General features: G+C 37.3%; 1 protein-coding gene across 4 annotated transcripts in view; it reads right to left on the reverse strand.

The window, feature by feature from the left end:
• Positions 1 to 15,035, reverse strand: part of LOC109420683 (fibroin heavy chain) — a 35,105-nt gene extending 20,070 nt beyond the window's left edge. For 2 of the 4 annotated variants that reach the window (XM_062850247.1, XM_062850245.1), the window contains exons 1-2: positions 14,921 to 15,035; positions 2,634 to 2,688 (exon numbers count right to left, since the gene is read on the reverse strand). In XM_062850247.1, the coding sequence (XP_062706231.1) occupies positions 2,634 to 2,682 (49 nt within the window). In that variant the 5' untranslated portion in view covers positions 2,683 to 2,688; positions 14,921 to 15,035. Of the gene's footprint in view, positions 1 to 2,633; positions 2,689 to 2,818; positions 2,968 to 14,920 lie in introns of those variants that run through there. The other 2 variants (XM_062850248.1, XM_062850246.1) reach the window with 2 other exon arrangements.
• Positions 15,036 to 16,117: the final 1,082 nt, after the last annotated feature.

The following is a 16,117-nucleotide window of genomic DNA, read 5'->3' on the forward strand; positions in this document are numbered from 1 at the left end:
CCACGTATAAATTTCAGAAGGGATTCTTGGGGGAGGTTCTCATGCAAACCCTGGAAGAACTGCTGGAGGTAATTCTGGAAGAGTTCTTAAAAGAATTTCTTGCAAACTGTCTAAAGGAATAATTGGATAAAATCCCTGGAAAGTTTTCTTAAGTGGTAGCTTGAGAAATTGTCCGAAGAAATCCAGCAGACACAGGGTACGAAAAAACGGATCCCGCCGAAAAACAAACGCTTTGTCCTAAGCGGTGTATGTTGGTAACAAAGGCGCTCCGCAACAAACGCATGTCAAGCGATGAGAGCAATAAAACAAGCATCGCTTGCTGTGTGTGTGTCGATATTTCGGATTTTCTGCTGAAATTTTCGACCCAAATCATCGAATTCATGAGCATTTGGACGAATTAAGACTCTTGCCATCCTCAGGGTCGAGTTTCAGTTGTAAAACAATGCGAAAATCATGATGCGAATAGAACGAGACAAATATTCCTATCGTTTTTGTTGTGAACAAACTTGGGAGCGATTTTGTCATTATCTGCTAACGAAAAAACAAAGCGTTGTTGCCGTGCCTTCTTTGTTGCCTATTTTTCGCTTGCGGTGCCATATTCTGCGTACACTGAGCAGACATTTGAAACAAATCTGGAAGAATTCTTGAAGGAATGACTAAACAATGTTTCTAAAGAAATTGAAGTTTTCGAATGATTCTCCAAAGGAATGCCTAGATAAGTGAAGATTGCTTCGTAGTTATTCCATGAAGAAGTTCGTGAGATACTACTGGAGAAACAAACTGATTTCTGAATCCGGAAGGGATCCGGAAGTGACTTCTGGAAAAATCTTTGAAGGGTACCTGAAAAAAACTGAAATAATCTCGTAGGAAGATCTCAATGAATTCCAAAAGAAGTTTATGATGCAAATCCGTCTGAGATGAATCTCCTAGAATTGTTAATTTCTGACGTAACATCTGAGAGAATCTACGGAGCGATTTCAGATAGGAACCCCCTGAAGAGCTCCAACAAAAATTTCATTTTTATCATTTTTAGCATTCTTGTCGCTGGACAAATTGCGAGATAAATACTCGGAGGAACCTTTGGAGTATTCCCGCAAGAAACACTTAAGGAATTACTGAAAAAAGAGCTGGAGTAATCTTTGATGAAACTTCTTAAGGATTCGCAAGACGAACTCCAGTGCAATCTGTTAAGAAATTCTTGTAGAAATTGATTTTTTTTTTTTTCGAAGAAATGGTTGAGTGGAAACTGGAGAAACACCGAAAGGAATATCTTCAAGAGTTTCTGAAGAAATTTCTAGGAGAATTCCTGGAAAAATCTCAAACCAAATCCTCAAGGAAATTCCAAAGGAATTCCTGGAAGTATCTTCGTAAGGAATTTTGCTGAAATCTTGAAAAGGGTTCGTTCAATAATTTCAGAACTCTTTAGGAAATTATTGGAGAAATTCCAGAAGCAATCTCCAAGTGACTCATGATGATACACCCTGCTTAGAAAAAATCATCCAAATAATGTGATTTTTTTATTAATATTGAAAAAACACGCTGATTACGCCACCGAATCACATTCCACTAGCGGTGGCGTATATAGGGGAGACTGGGGAGACTTGATCCCTTTTTCTTAATTTACCTGAAACTTTAAGAAAAAAAAACACAAAACTAGATCCGATTTCCATACAAATGGCAGGTAAACATCTATTGCAAGTTAATACACAACAGAAGGCCTTTAAATTATTGTTAAAGTTTTCAAAACTGTGTTTTTATGGAGGCATGTCTTATGATGTATTTTTCAAAAATGTGTGACACTTGATCCCCCTTTGAGCACATGGTTTATTTAAAGGGAAAATAATTCCTGAGTCTTCCAATTCATTTTCTTTTCGAGTTTTTGATGAATATGGAGTGTTTGAAATTGTAATGGGGAGACTTGATCCCCTTTTTCTTGGTTTGTACTAAAGTTATAATTATCTGACACATTTTATCGTTGAAAAGACTAGAATTCCAAGTAAATAGAGGCTTCCGAATAGAATTTTATTTTTCACATGTATAATGTATGTAATCCTCGAGGGGTCAAGCCTCCCCATGTCACTGTTGTTTATACTAAACTGCGTTTATTAACATTTTTATATAAAAGCCTTATTTGGATAAATACGTTTGATAGCATTTTATTCGTACTATGTACTGTGAAATTTTGGCACGATTTGGTTCAATTTTCACAAAATTATTGAGATTTTTCGGAATCGCCTAAAAGATTTCTGTAGGACTCAAAACAAACCATCTGCCGTTAAAAAATAATGCAATGTAAAATCGAAATCACTTGTAGCCAAAACATAGTCGTTTGTCCAGGAGTAGTTTTGGAAAAAATATGCTAGAAGAAAAATGTTTTTGATTCCGAGCAAACATGGGGGGAACAAGTCTCCCCAGGGATCAAGTCTCCTCAGTCTCCCCTAATAATTTAAGGCAGCGGCGTCGCACACAAAATCCTATCATGCGGGAATTCCGACCCTCCATAAATATCCTCTTTATTTTTATTACCGAAAATAACTGCATAAATTCCACATCTTGCAAATTTTTGATCTGAAACCACTACTGTCCTGTACGAATATAAAAGTATCTCACTGTACATCACGTAAATGACTCACCTGCAGAAGCTCCAGCCACCAGGGCAGATATCAAAACAAATTTTAGCATGATTACCTGTGGATAAACAATAAGAAGATCAGTTTGGAATATGAAACAAGAACTGGACCGTCCTGTGAGATCATTGCTATTTCGTAAACAACATTAAACCCCAGCTTTCATCGGAAACCTGTTTCTCGTCACAAACCTCTGAAAGTGACGATCCATTATTTGATTCAACCCCTCACAACACAAGAACTACTTTTTTTTCAACAAAAACAGATTATACTTTTGTATTGAAAATTTCAGTAACGACTCGAACGCGACGAAATCCAACGCAGTACTGAGGAAGATAGTTTATATTTTTGAACAAAACGCGAGAGAATGGGAATGATGTCATAAATTTGCGCTGAGAACGCGACTTCTTGATGCGCACATTTCCGCTATTCATAGAGAGAGCCAGAGCCACTTCTAGTTCTGGATGCGGATGAACGATGCTGCTCAAATCTACGAAGCTAAAGCAAGAAAAATAAATAGGCGGGCATCAACTCAACTGCACCGTAACGGTAGCGAAAAACTCGAGGTAGTGGAAGCCTTGATTGTCCAACGTGCTAATTCGGTGAGTCGAAATTCGGTAATTAGCACATTCTTCGGTATCGGGCAATGTGATTCCATTCAACCGACGACGGGAACGAGTTGTTATACATACTACCAACTCTATTCTGCGACGAACGATACATGCAGCAGTAGATGCCGAAGCTAATCTTCCCGCGGCTGGAAAAGATTTGCGTTTGCTTCTTCTGTAGCGATTCATGACTCATCAAAATTAATGGATACGATAAACGTGATTAGGTTAGCTAATAATCGGTCAGAACGGTGTCTGCAGCCAATTTCTCCGCAAACAAGACTCACACCTATTGATTGGCGTCTACAATTATAGCTATTTGGCCGAACGTGAAAGATTGTGGGAATCTCCCGTCGCTTGTAGTGAATACAATGCTTCATTCATCAAGAAAAAATGTGGCGCATATTGTTGCTTAAAAAAACAGGAAATGGATAATTATTGTAACGTGGTTATATCATTATGCATCATATGGGCCCTCAATATCAAAACATTGCGGTCTTTTAAATTAAAATTCTCAGTTTATTGGTAGGTTAATTGGCGTTGATGAGAGCATTCATTTATTTAGTTAACATCAAATTCATGATAATACTGAATCAACAATTTGCCGCCATAATACTCGATTTGCAGCTGCAGCTCTCCAACGTCGGTCACGCCCAACACTCGCCAGATCACGCTCCACCTGGTCCGCCCATCGTGCTCTCTGCGCTCCACGCCTTCTTGTACCAACCGGATGGTTAGCAAACACCAACTTTGCAGGGTTGTTGTCCGGCATTCTTGCAACATGCCCTGTCCACCGTATCCTTCCGGCTTTGGCTACCTTCTGGATGCTGGGTTCGCCATAAAGTGCAGCGAGCTCGTGGTTCATCCTTCTCCGCCACACACCGTTCTCCTGCACGCCGCCGAAGATCGTCCTTAGCACCCGTCGCTCGAAAACTCCGAGTGCTTGCATGTCCTCCTCGAGCATCGTCCACGTCTCGTGCCCGTAGAGAACCACCGGTCTTATTAACGTCTTGTACATGGTACATTTAGTGCGGGGGTGAATCTTTTTTGACCGCAGTTTCTTCTGGAGCCCATAATAGGCACGACTTCCACTGATGATGCCCCTTTGTATTTCACGGCTCACGTTATTGTCAGCCGTTAGCAAGGAACCGAGGTAGACGAATTCTTCTACCACCTCGAAAGTATCCCCGTCCGATGAGAGCAACACCACCCAGAAAGCAGCTACGTTTGATATACGGTCAATAATAAATTCGGATTGGTTAACTTATTAATTTCTACTGCCTTCAGGGCTCGAAAATAAGCCTATGTTCACATTACCGACGTAACCATCATTTTTAACAACCATATGGCAAAAAGTTCGATAGACCTCCTTCTCATTTCAATCTATACAACGTCAGCTTCAGTTTCAGCTAAATGCTTAAACATTTCACCGCCCAACTCATTTAAAGTTTGTATGGCAGTTTATATGGGAAAACATCATTTTTCTGCATTATTTTGGTTTAGGACTCTAACATTTCTTAAACCACAAAACCAATAATTGGAAAAACTTGGAAATCAGAGGACAATGATCGTTAACTGGCAAATTCAGAAATGAAATTGTGAAGAACCATCACGCCGAGGACCTGGGATCGAATCCCACTCCCGACAAACTCGCAAAAAGTGAGTTCTTTCTTCGGAAGGGAAGTAAAGCGTGGGTCCCGAGATGTACTAGCCTAGGGCTAAAAATCTCGTTAATACAGAAAAAAAATTGTGAAGAACGCATTCTGATGGGATTCCAACACTACGAATTCTTATTCGCTAGACTGGCGCATTATCCAACTAAGTCACAGAAAAGGTTACGATTCTGCAGAATAGAAACTCAAACCGACTGACAAAACCAATGACATAGAACTATAGCCTCGAATTTCTCAAAAAATTTGGCCGCAACGGCAAAGTGATCAGACGTTTGGGAAAAAAAATTTTAAGCATTAGCCTGGGACAGATAAAAAAATATTTCACTCCCGTGCACTTTTTGGGTTCCATTTTGGTCCTATACTCAGGCGCGGATTAAGGATTGTGGGGGCCCGGGCCAGAACTGATGTGGAGGCCCCTCGGAATTGTGATAAACAAAAAAGTTTTTCTTTATTTTTGAACAGTACTTGAGCAAAATGAAAAATAAAGTTAATGTTTAGCAAACAAAAACGGTATTTGTGGGGGCTCCTAAAATGTACCATGCTGAAGGTTACAAAAATCGCCGGAGTTTGATGGGATGCATTCTGGGGCTAGGTTCAGTTTTATAGCAGTTCATAGCAAAAATGCGGTAAAATTCTGGTTCGATTCAAGCTCAAATTTGAAAAATCGGACAATGGGAAGTGCCTCAAAAGTGAATGACCTTTTTGTACACATACATACATACACAAACATACAGACATTTTGTAGTTTATTATTGCTTCCACCCTAATTCTTCATTGGCAATTTCTGAATTTGTTATGGAAAATTATCACTTTTTATGAGTCGTTTATATTTTTTTTATCTGTATTAAGGCCGTTACAAATATTTATTTCACTTTTTGTCCCATCATTCTTTGGCCAGTCGAGGGGGGAGGGGTAAAAATAATAAAGCATTTAATCTGAAAAATAATAAAAACTCATCGGATTTGTTAAAAAATATTTAGCAAGACCCGATATTTTGATAAATATTTTTTTATCTCCCCCTCAAAATGCCAAATCCGGCCAAAATTTTCTAAAGGGGGGAGGAGATAAAAAGTCAAAACTAAATTTGTATCCGCCTAACGAGATTTTCAGCCTTTGGCTCGGGACCCACGCTTTACTTCCCTTCCGAAGGAAGAACTCACTTTTTGCGAGTTTGTCGGGAGTGGGATTCGATCCCAGGTCCTCGGCTTTAACCATCACACCAGGTCCGCTCCACATTTATATTTTTGCCAAAAGTTATTGGATTCCTTTTTTGTTGAGTTTTTCAGAACCTCATCTAAACATTTCTTTAAAATTCGCAAAGAGATCCTTTTTGAAATTATTCCAATGATGCCTTAAAGAAATCCTTGGAAAATTTCTACAGAGATTCTTCCAGAAATTCTTACAAGGATTTTTTAAGTAATTTTTAAAGTGATTCTCTCATAAATATATCCTGGGATTCCTTCAGAGATATCTGTTAGAATTGTTTCAGATATTCCTCCAGGATTTTCTTTAGGAAATTATTCCATAAATTGCATAAAAAAGTAAGCAAATTCTCGAAATAATCTCTGAAAAAATCTAAAGAAATCCCTGGAGGATTGTCTGAAGGGATCCCTTAAAAAGCTTCTAATGATACCTGATACCTTTGCAGATTTGAAAGAATTATTTAACATTCTCCTGGAAAACATTCCTGAAGCAATTTCTGACGTTATCTCAAGATGAATTTCTGTATGAATGCCAGGGAGAAAACCCCTTAAGATTAAGGGTATGCGGTATACCGAATGATTTCGCCAATTACACCTCGAAACGAAATTCCGCGGAATTCCACGGAATTCACCTAGGCGAAATTTATGATTTTGAATTTCGTTTCGTTTCGCCAAATTCTAAAAATTTCGTCTCCTAAAAATAGATTTTGACGAAATCAAACGGAATTCCGCGGAATGTCTAATAAATTTCGAAAACAAATAAATAGTGTAAATGTCCACAACATCTATCGAAGATCTTGCTAATCTCAAGTTACAGAAAAGTGTTTAAAAACCATCTCGAAAAGCGAGAGATAAACTACTCCTATAATAAAGACAGAAAATATCTCGAATATACTTCTTATCTTTGGGCCTACCATCAAGATCTTGATCAATAGGTATGCTTTCAACATATGCGGCATTCGGAACCCTTACTTAATATTTTGGTTAAATTTTCTGCTGAACCAAATGCAAAAAACACGAGTTTAGTTTCTGTCTTCAGTTTATATTTCCAACAGAAATTTTAGCAGAGTAATGGAGAATATTAGGATAGGATGATACAAAATTTGGGATACAGCAAATGTTTCCAGTGGAATTCTTGAATGAGTTCCACATCAAATATGTATGACGACGCGTTATACACGGGTAAACTCTTATTTCTTCTGCTGATAAGAAATCCGTAAAATTTCATGTTCGTCTTTTTGTTTTTCATAGAGCTCTACTTAAATGAGAAAGTTTGGAGATACTGAAAAGAGTACTTTGGCGATATATGGATGAATTTAAGTTTAGTGGTGTTGTGGTAGATTTAGGTCTATGGAACTGGCAACACTGAGTGGACAAGTAAAGAAGAGAATTTGGTAAAAAGAATCAGTAATTGATTGGAAGTAGGATCATTTGCAGGCCGTGAACAACACTAAGATGAAAGTTTCTAGAAAAAATGTTGGTGGCACGACTGGTGTTGTTGTTCGTAGACATTTTTCGGCATTACAGTCAAAGAATCAACGCAAGGTTTCTTTGACTCTAATGCCGTAAAATGTTTATAGAAATAGTATTAACAATTTGATAATAAATTATGTTTTACTGCATTGAAGCTGCTACACCAAAAGCTGCTATCAATAGGTGTTCAAGCGTGGCAAAAAGATATCCGAACCCAACAAGTGGAATCCTAAATGATGTTTTTAATTGTTAAATTTCTAAAATATGTTCAGGTGAAGGCATCGATGTAGGAGTTCATAGCGGAATTCTCGAAGTATTTCAAGTGGAAAATATATGATCGTAGGGGTTCATACCGATATTTTTTGACGAATTTCAGGAGTAAATTGAAAATGTTTATTTGCTGTATTTCATCAGATTATTCACCAACATACTCTGGGCTGATGATATCAGGTGAGATTTTTATTCAAATACACACAATACGAACAAAATCTGTAAATTTATGACGAACTGAATGTAACAAATTGACCTCCATCGTGTTCGATAGAAATTTATATGTGATCTTAAAATTTCACTGCTGATTGCTGAGAGAAAAGTGTTAATTTTAGCACCGACTTTTCAAAGAAACTTAAAAAATCTTTAAACGAGAATCGAACTCAGATCTTCCGAGTGAGAGTTCACGCCTAACCCCTCTAGGCTGTCTCACCAAGCTGAAGAACAGGCAATCAAAGATAAACATGTTCCACCATAAAGGAACAAACTGTTGAACCGCTTCGGCCACAGAGAGCGAGAGAGAGCCGTCCCCGCAGCGAGGCAGGCGACTGAGCGTAGCTTATACAATAATTTTCAATCGATGCCAAACTTACGTGTTGTTTAATTTTCATGATTTCTTTCAGTGCAATACAAGTTCTGAAAAATATTTTTTATTTATTTTTTCTTCAACTGTTGTTACAATATGTTTAGCTCTATGTTAGTTCATTTCGGGACCCACAGTCTCAAATCGCCAGATCCGAAGGTGGAACTCACATTTTACAAGTCTTTTGGGAGTGGTATTTGATCCCAGGTCTTCGGCGAAAAGGACATGCACTTTAACCGTCCCACTAGGGCCGCCATAGTCCGGATCTATCCGATAGAATTTTTGGCCTAATACCTCGAGATGATTGTGTTTTATTTTTCGAACTTCATGTTTGTCTATGCCTTCATATTTAATGAGTGCGCATAGATTTCTTAAATATTCTTTTCCATTTCTATATGAGTTTTACTGGGTATTTTCTGATACTTTCAATCATCTATGAATTTTTGGTTTAAATTTTAGGCTTTCTCTAGAAGGTACGCTATTCAACAAAGCTTGATTGGGAAATATCTGGCTGATGTTTCCATATCATTGCTTCAAGTTTCAATCGGCATAAGAGCATCTTATTGCATAGTCGCAATTATGTAACGCATTATTGTTTTGCTCTTATTAAGTCATTGGAGCAATCTTATAAGGTTATTGGTATAATTATTCAAATTTTCAATATAGGTCGCGAAAAATTGAAAAAACATAAATGGCACTGATATCAAAAGAAGCTAAGGTATGAGAGTCTTTTTGGAAAAGTAATTCGCGCCACCGCAAACTCGCAATATCAATTCGCATAAAATTGATGTAATTGCAAAATTCCGCGGAACTTTTTCGAAAATTTCGTTTCGTTTCGAAAAATACCGAGTGAAATCGGATTTCGTATCGATATCACGAAACATTTTTGAATTTCGTGTCGTTTCGTATCGCATCATATCAGAAATTGTATATTTCGTTTCATTTCGTCTCGCCTTCAAAAAATCCCATACCGCATACCCTTACTTAAGATACCTCCTTAATTACTGGTAAAAAGTAGTTTTAAGAACAAAACAACTTGATAAATTTCTGAAGGGATTCCTAGACAAATCCTTAATGAAATTCTGAAAAAATGTCCACAGAAATTGCTGACGAAAGTGCTGATGGAGTTTACTTGAAGAAATCCCTTAAAAAAATTTCAGATGAATCCCTGCAGTATCTTTGAAAGGAATTCTTAAAAATACTCCTAGAGTAATCCCTGGAAAAAATCGTTGAAAAATTTCTGAGGAAATTTACGATCTGAAAGAATTCCTAAGAAAATGCCAGAATTTCCATAGAAAATCTCTAGAGAAATTTTAGAATGAATCTACCGGAGAGTCTCTTGATAAATTTATAATGGAATACCCGGGGGAATTCGAAAGAAAAACTTCTGGAGTAATTTCTTCAGAAATGTTTGAAGAAAAACACGTAGGAATACATGTGCAAGCCTCTGTAGCAATCCTGGAAGGAACGTTCTACACAATACCAGAAAGAATCGCAGGAGGAATTTCCTAGATGATTTTTCAAAGATTTCTCAACGAATTCCTACAAGGGTTCCTCTTGGCATTTCTCCACGGATTTCTCCAAGATTTCCTTTAGGAACTCTTCTAGGAAACCCTTTAGAAATGCCCACTGGGACACTGCAGAAGTACCTTATGTGATGTCTACATGGATTTTTCAAAAGATTCCTGCACTAATTTTTGTAAGAATTTCGACATGAATGCCTGCTGGGTTTCTTCCAGGAATTTTTCATTTGGTTCCTCTAGGGATTTTCCCAAGTATTTCTCCTGGAATTTCCCTTGGAATTTATCCAAGATTTTCTCTGGGATTACCTCTAGACATGCGTGATATGATTCTTCCATTTTGCTTATGGAACTTATCCAGCAATCTCTCCTGTAAGTTTTCTAAGGATTCGTCCAGAAATTCAGTCAGAGATGTTTTTACCATTAATTTCTGCAGATTTTTTCTAGAGATTTTTTCAGTAATTATTATTTGTTATCTTTCTGAAACTCCTCTTCAGATTCCTGTGAGAATGTCTGTTGAAATTACTTCTGGAATGCTACTGAGATTTCTCCTGGAATTTTTGGTGGAAATCCTCTTAGAAAAGTTGCTAACAAAAACGCTTGGAGAAATCCTAATTAGAGTTTCTGAAGAATTTCTGCAGGTATTCCGAGAGAAATTCCTAGAGAAATCTCTAAAGGAATGATTGGAGCTAATTCTGAAGGAATCCTTGTAGAAATCCCAGCAATTCCAACAGAAACCCATCAGGCATTACTGAAGGAATTCCAAGAGGATTTCTCAAAAGATTTCTTCAGCCATTTCTTTTGGAAGTCTCCTAGGGATTGCTGCCGTAAATCTTCCGAAATTTCCTCCTAGGATCCTCCAGGATTTATTCCTGGAATTCGTGAAGGTAGTCTTCTTAAAGTTCTTCCAGAAATTCCTGCTACGATTCCTTCAGAGATGTCTTCTCAAGTTTTTCTTTAGGAATTCCTCTTGTAATACATCCACCATTAACTACTGCTGGAATCCCTACAAGAATTTCCTAGGGAATTCTTACTGTCTCAATCATTTTCAGCAGGAAGATTATTCCAGCATCCAATTATTACTTTTGAGAGTCCTCCAGAAATTCCTATAGGGTTCCCTGCAGGTATAACATTAGAAATCCATAAAAACATCCTAGGCGATTACTACCGAAAATGTCTGGAGGTATCCCAGTACAAGTGAATTCCGAGTAAGAAAACCAAATTTTAGAAAAAAAAAATCCATGAATAAATTATAACAGCAATTGCAGGAGAAATGTCAGCAAGAATTTTTAGCTTTTATGCCAGAAAATTATTGGACGACTCCTTGCAAAGATTTCCAGAGAAATCTCTAAAGGAATTCCTTTAGCAATCAATTCAAAAATCTCTGAAGGAACCACAGGATAAATTTCTGAAGGAATCTACGGAGTAATTACTTGAGCTGCAACAAGAAGAATTTCTGGAGAAATCCCAGCTGCATTTGTGGAGGATTTCTGAAAATATCCTTGAATCTGAAGGTATCCTTAAAGAAATCATTATAGAAGTTATTACGAGAATGCTGAGAAAAATACCTGTAGGAATCAATGATTAAATTCTTGGAGAAATCCCTACGCGAATCACAGGAGGAATCCATGAATGAACTTCAACTGGACTCCCTAGAGGAATCCCCCGGGGGCATTCTTGGTGGAATTCTTGAAGGCTTTTCTTCTGCAATCTCAGCAGGAGCTTCTGAAGAATCCTTTCATGCATTGCTGGAGGCATTCCTCGAGAAATCTTTGCATTAATCCTCTAAAAGTTCCTGCCTGATAAAAGTCTACAAAGTCAAGAATTTTCAAAAATTCAAAAAAATCTAAAAATGTTAAAAACTGTTGGATCCTGCAGACTTGGAGGACTTTTTGCTGATGTAAAATAGTGTATTATTTCAGAATGTTGAATAAGATAGGATGTTTTATTGAGTAATTTTCGCTGAGACCGGCCCACTATTTACACCTAATCTTCAAAAATGTTTTAGCTGGCGATTTTCTGAAAGTTCTCGCTAAAAAGTAAGGAAAATTCAATTGGTTACTCAAATTGATGGACCCCTCGTTAGTTAGAGCCACAAATTTTTTTGCGGACCCTCCATTTGGGCAAATGGTGGCTCATTTAAACCGTTATAACTCGAAAGTTTCGTCTAAAACCACCTCAAAACGAAATGTTGTTGAAAAGAGGAATAAAAATCCAAGATGGCGGCTAAAATCAATATGGCCGACCCAACTTTTTATAATTGTAAATATTAGTTCTATCTTTCCTCTTTTTAACAACATTTCGTTTTGAGGCGGTTTAGGCGAAACTTTCGAGTTATAACGGTTTAAACGAGCCACCATTTGACTAAAATCAAGGGGTCTGCAAAAATTGTTGTGGCTCTAACCATCAATTTGAGTAACCAATTGCATTTTCCTTACTTTTTTTGGCGAGGACTTTCAGAAAATCACCATCTTAAGCATTTTCAAAGACTAGGTGTAAATAGTGGGTCGGTTCCAGCGAGAGTTACCCATGGTGTCTCAAATAGTTGTTAATTTGAAATGTCAGAAGTGTTTTGAATTAATTCGATAAATACTTGGACCCAAAATTAATTCTCGAGGAATCACAAATATTATAGGTAAAAAAATGGCTACATGACACTTTCTACGCACTGGTACACCGCGGTTTTTGAACTTCATTTAACGATATTACCATGCTCATGCTGTCAAATTTGATTCTCTTTGCACCCAAATAAAGATAATTACTTAGGGGTAGGCGGGGCAATATGGACACCCGGGGCAGAATGGACACCCTCAATATTTTGAAATATGCGAACTTTTTTGAACTTTTAATGAATAGAGAATATAGTCCATTTGTCTAAAACGTAGTTTCAGGAAAGAAACATTCGAAATTAAAATTATACTTGATTTTACACGAAAAAGTTGCGTCCTCCGTTTTTTGTGCATGGAAATTATAATTTTTACACCATCTAAAATAAGATTTAGTGATTAATTTATTGCAGGTCGAACCTGATATTTCTCGCGTTTAGTATCATACAGGCGTATCTACAATGATCGATTTCTCTTCGTCGATTTTCTCTTCGGATTACTCCGAAAAATACGACCAATATTAATATGATCTCTCGGTGCATTTCGGTGAAGGACAACTAGGACTAACATCTAAAACAACAAAAACAACCAAAAATGATTTGCAGGTCAAGTTATTAGCCGAAGAGAAAATCGATGAAGAGATATCGATCATTGTAGATACGCCCGTATGATACTGAGCGCGAGATTTGTAGAATACATGCAAGTAGTTTTGCTGTATCTACATGCTTAACATGTTTATATTTTCTTCTTTATTATATCAAAAATCACGTTTGGAAATATCTTCTGCTGCCGGGGCAAAATGGACACTCACCTTTTTGAAAGAAGCGGCAAGGGAAAAATATAACCTAAATCACAAACCAACCAAATTCTTCGATTTCAGTATATTTTCGGTTAAATGTTTACTATAGTAGACATAGGGTGAAACAAATTGGTTAAAAAACGACAGAAGTGGAAAATAGTTGTTCTAGACACAGCTGTACATGCCGACAAAAAAGAAGCTTTATCCAAAACAGCCTGAATTTACATTAACTGAACAAAAATGAACTACTTCGGCGTATTATTCATCCAAAATAGTTGTTTTGTAATGAAATGACTTTATATGTGTAAATAATTTACGAATTTCGTAAAAGTCTCATGGTGTCCATATTGCCCCATAAGGGTGTCCATGACGGTCATGAAAAACTAACATTTTTCAAAACATTTTTGAAGTGGATAAATATTTTTTCTTCGTGAGCATTCTTATGCAATAGATGCTAAATAGACTTTAAAAGGATACATGCATCAAAAAACAAAACTTTTTTGACATCTTGCCAGGCAAAGTTGGTAAAAACCTTAGGGTGTCCATATTGACCCGTCTACCCCTACATTCTTCTAATTGAACTTGAAACTTGGCGTACCGTTACGCCCTATATAACGATATGTGCTTACTTAAAAATGTACAATTTCTAATTAGAAAGCATAAATTGAATCTTCTATTTAAATCTGATCATTGGTTGGCTGGTTGGCATGTATTTAATCATATAACAATTTTTGAAAGCAATTTTGATTTTCACGCACAACGTAACGCGTGGAATGTGTCACACGCACCTCTAATAAAGCTTAAACATGCCGAGAATCTTTGCCAAATATCCAGCTTTGGTTGAATGAGTCACAATCTTCAGGTTGAAGGAAAAACTTAGATGCTTTGTAAATATTATTCACAGCAAATATTGCGATTTCAAAAGACAACAAAAAGAAACTGCAGCAGTCCCATCCATGGACCCACCAGAAGAAACCATCTGAAACCAAACGAAGTTTCTTCACTGCTGGTGATAATCTAAAACCGGTCTTCCTCCAGCTGACTCCGTGCTTACCGGTCAAATTGCGGTCACATCTTTCTCCTACGCCATCAACAAACAGAGCACATAGTTTCTGAATTAATTGATTGCCTGCAAACTTGCCTGTAGCCTATTTCACTTCGAAAGCCCGAGTTTGCCAATGATATCCCCCTAATCCAAAATATGTTAACCATCTTCAAGTACGAGCGGACGATCGGGGATTTCCGGTTAACCGGTAACGGGGGACGACCGCGAAGACGTCTTCGAAAAACTTGTTTTCAAAAGTAGCAACTTCGTCATTTGCGTTGTCGTGATACCACTATAGATCGTGCTTCTTCTCTGCGCTCCTGCAGGAGTATATTTCATCATTTCAAATCCGAAGTCACGAGTTTATGCACTATTAGGGGTTTTTCCGCACAAGATCGATCATAATCAGTAAAGTTCCCTGAACACCATTCCTGAATCGTCATAATGATCACACTATACATTATCGCACAGAAATAGACAGCCATAAACACAACAGCGAAAACATTATTCTTACTTTCAAGTTCACGGTCTCACAGATAGTTTGAAACAGAGAAGAAAAAAAAACACAAGAAAAACTCGAACGAAGATGATCACTCGATCGTCTCCAGTGTACGAATGAATCGGAGAGGTCCACCGAGAGGGTGTTTTATATAGTGATAATATACCACGGGAGAGTCTGGTCTGAATTTGAGATGATGGTGAAAAAACTCAGGGGGCACCTAAAAGCACCTGATTCTCCGTATAGCTTGAAACCAAAATGCGCTCCATGAATCGCTTCTCAGGTGAATCGATGCATTGCATCTTTTCTTACTGAATTGGTTGCTATCCTCACGATTTAGTGGGATTTGAAGTAATTAAACGCAAGTTTGATGAAATTTCTTACTTCGTATAAATTTCGGCATATCACGTTCACGTGCATGAAGACTGAAGAACCTTTAGAAAAGTCAAGATGTCCTCGTAGTTTGTTACAGGATGGGCGGTGGATCGGCACCATAATCTGATAAACAGGTAAAATAGTAACACTTTTTATATGAAGGTTTTACCCAAGCTTTAACTTTTCCTCGGCGTAAAAAAAATGCTGTAATAGGATTACCTAATTTTTTTCCATAAATGTTAATTTCCTTAACTTTTCCGACATTGATTATATATACTATCACTATCCGTGAATAAAAAGTAAAACCAATAAATCACAACGATCAACCGGCAATCTCAGTTCAAAACAAACGAAAGATCATATGAAGAGAGCGAGAGCAAATTGAGAGACTTAACATGAACGCACGCATCACCCGAAAAGAATGAACTTTGCTAAGGTGGTTGAAACAAGTTGATGTCATTTTGACTGGTACCATTAAATGAAGAGATTTTCTTTGGCCTTCCTCATATTTGAAGTGATTAAACAATCAAGCTTTTTAATTTAAGCCTAGCATAATTCTTAGATGCACATGTAATGAAATTAGAAGAAATGTTTTACATTGTATCTACCGTAAGTAACACAAAGGGCAAAATACACTCTTAATGTGGTATTACTACAGTAAAAGAAACTGATCAAGTTCAGAGATTACTTGCTGCAACGGTTTGTTCCGGTGTAATATAGTTTATAAACAAGGCATTGATTGATCGATCAATGATTAATAGGAAGTCTCGTTGAGGAAGTTCACTGATCAAATGCATTCCTTTTATTAGTTCAAGAGGTTCAAGTTGTAATATGTAT

The sequence above is a fragment of the Aedes albopictus genome, chromosome 2 (assembly GCF_035046485.1).
Source record: "Aedes albopictus strain Foshan chromosome 2, AalbF5, whole genome shotgun sequence".
Taxonomy (NCBI): Eukaryota; Metazoa; Arthropoda; class Insecta; order Diptera; family Culicidae; genus Aedes; species Aedes albopictus.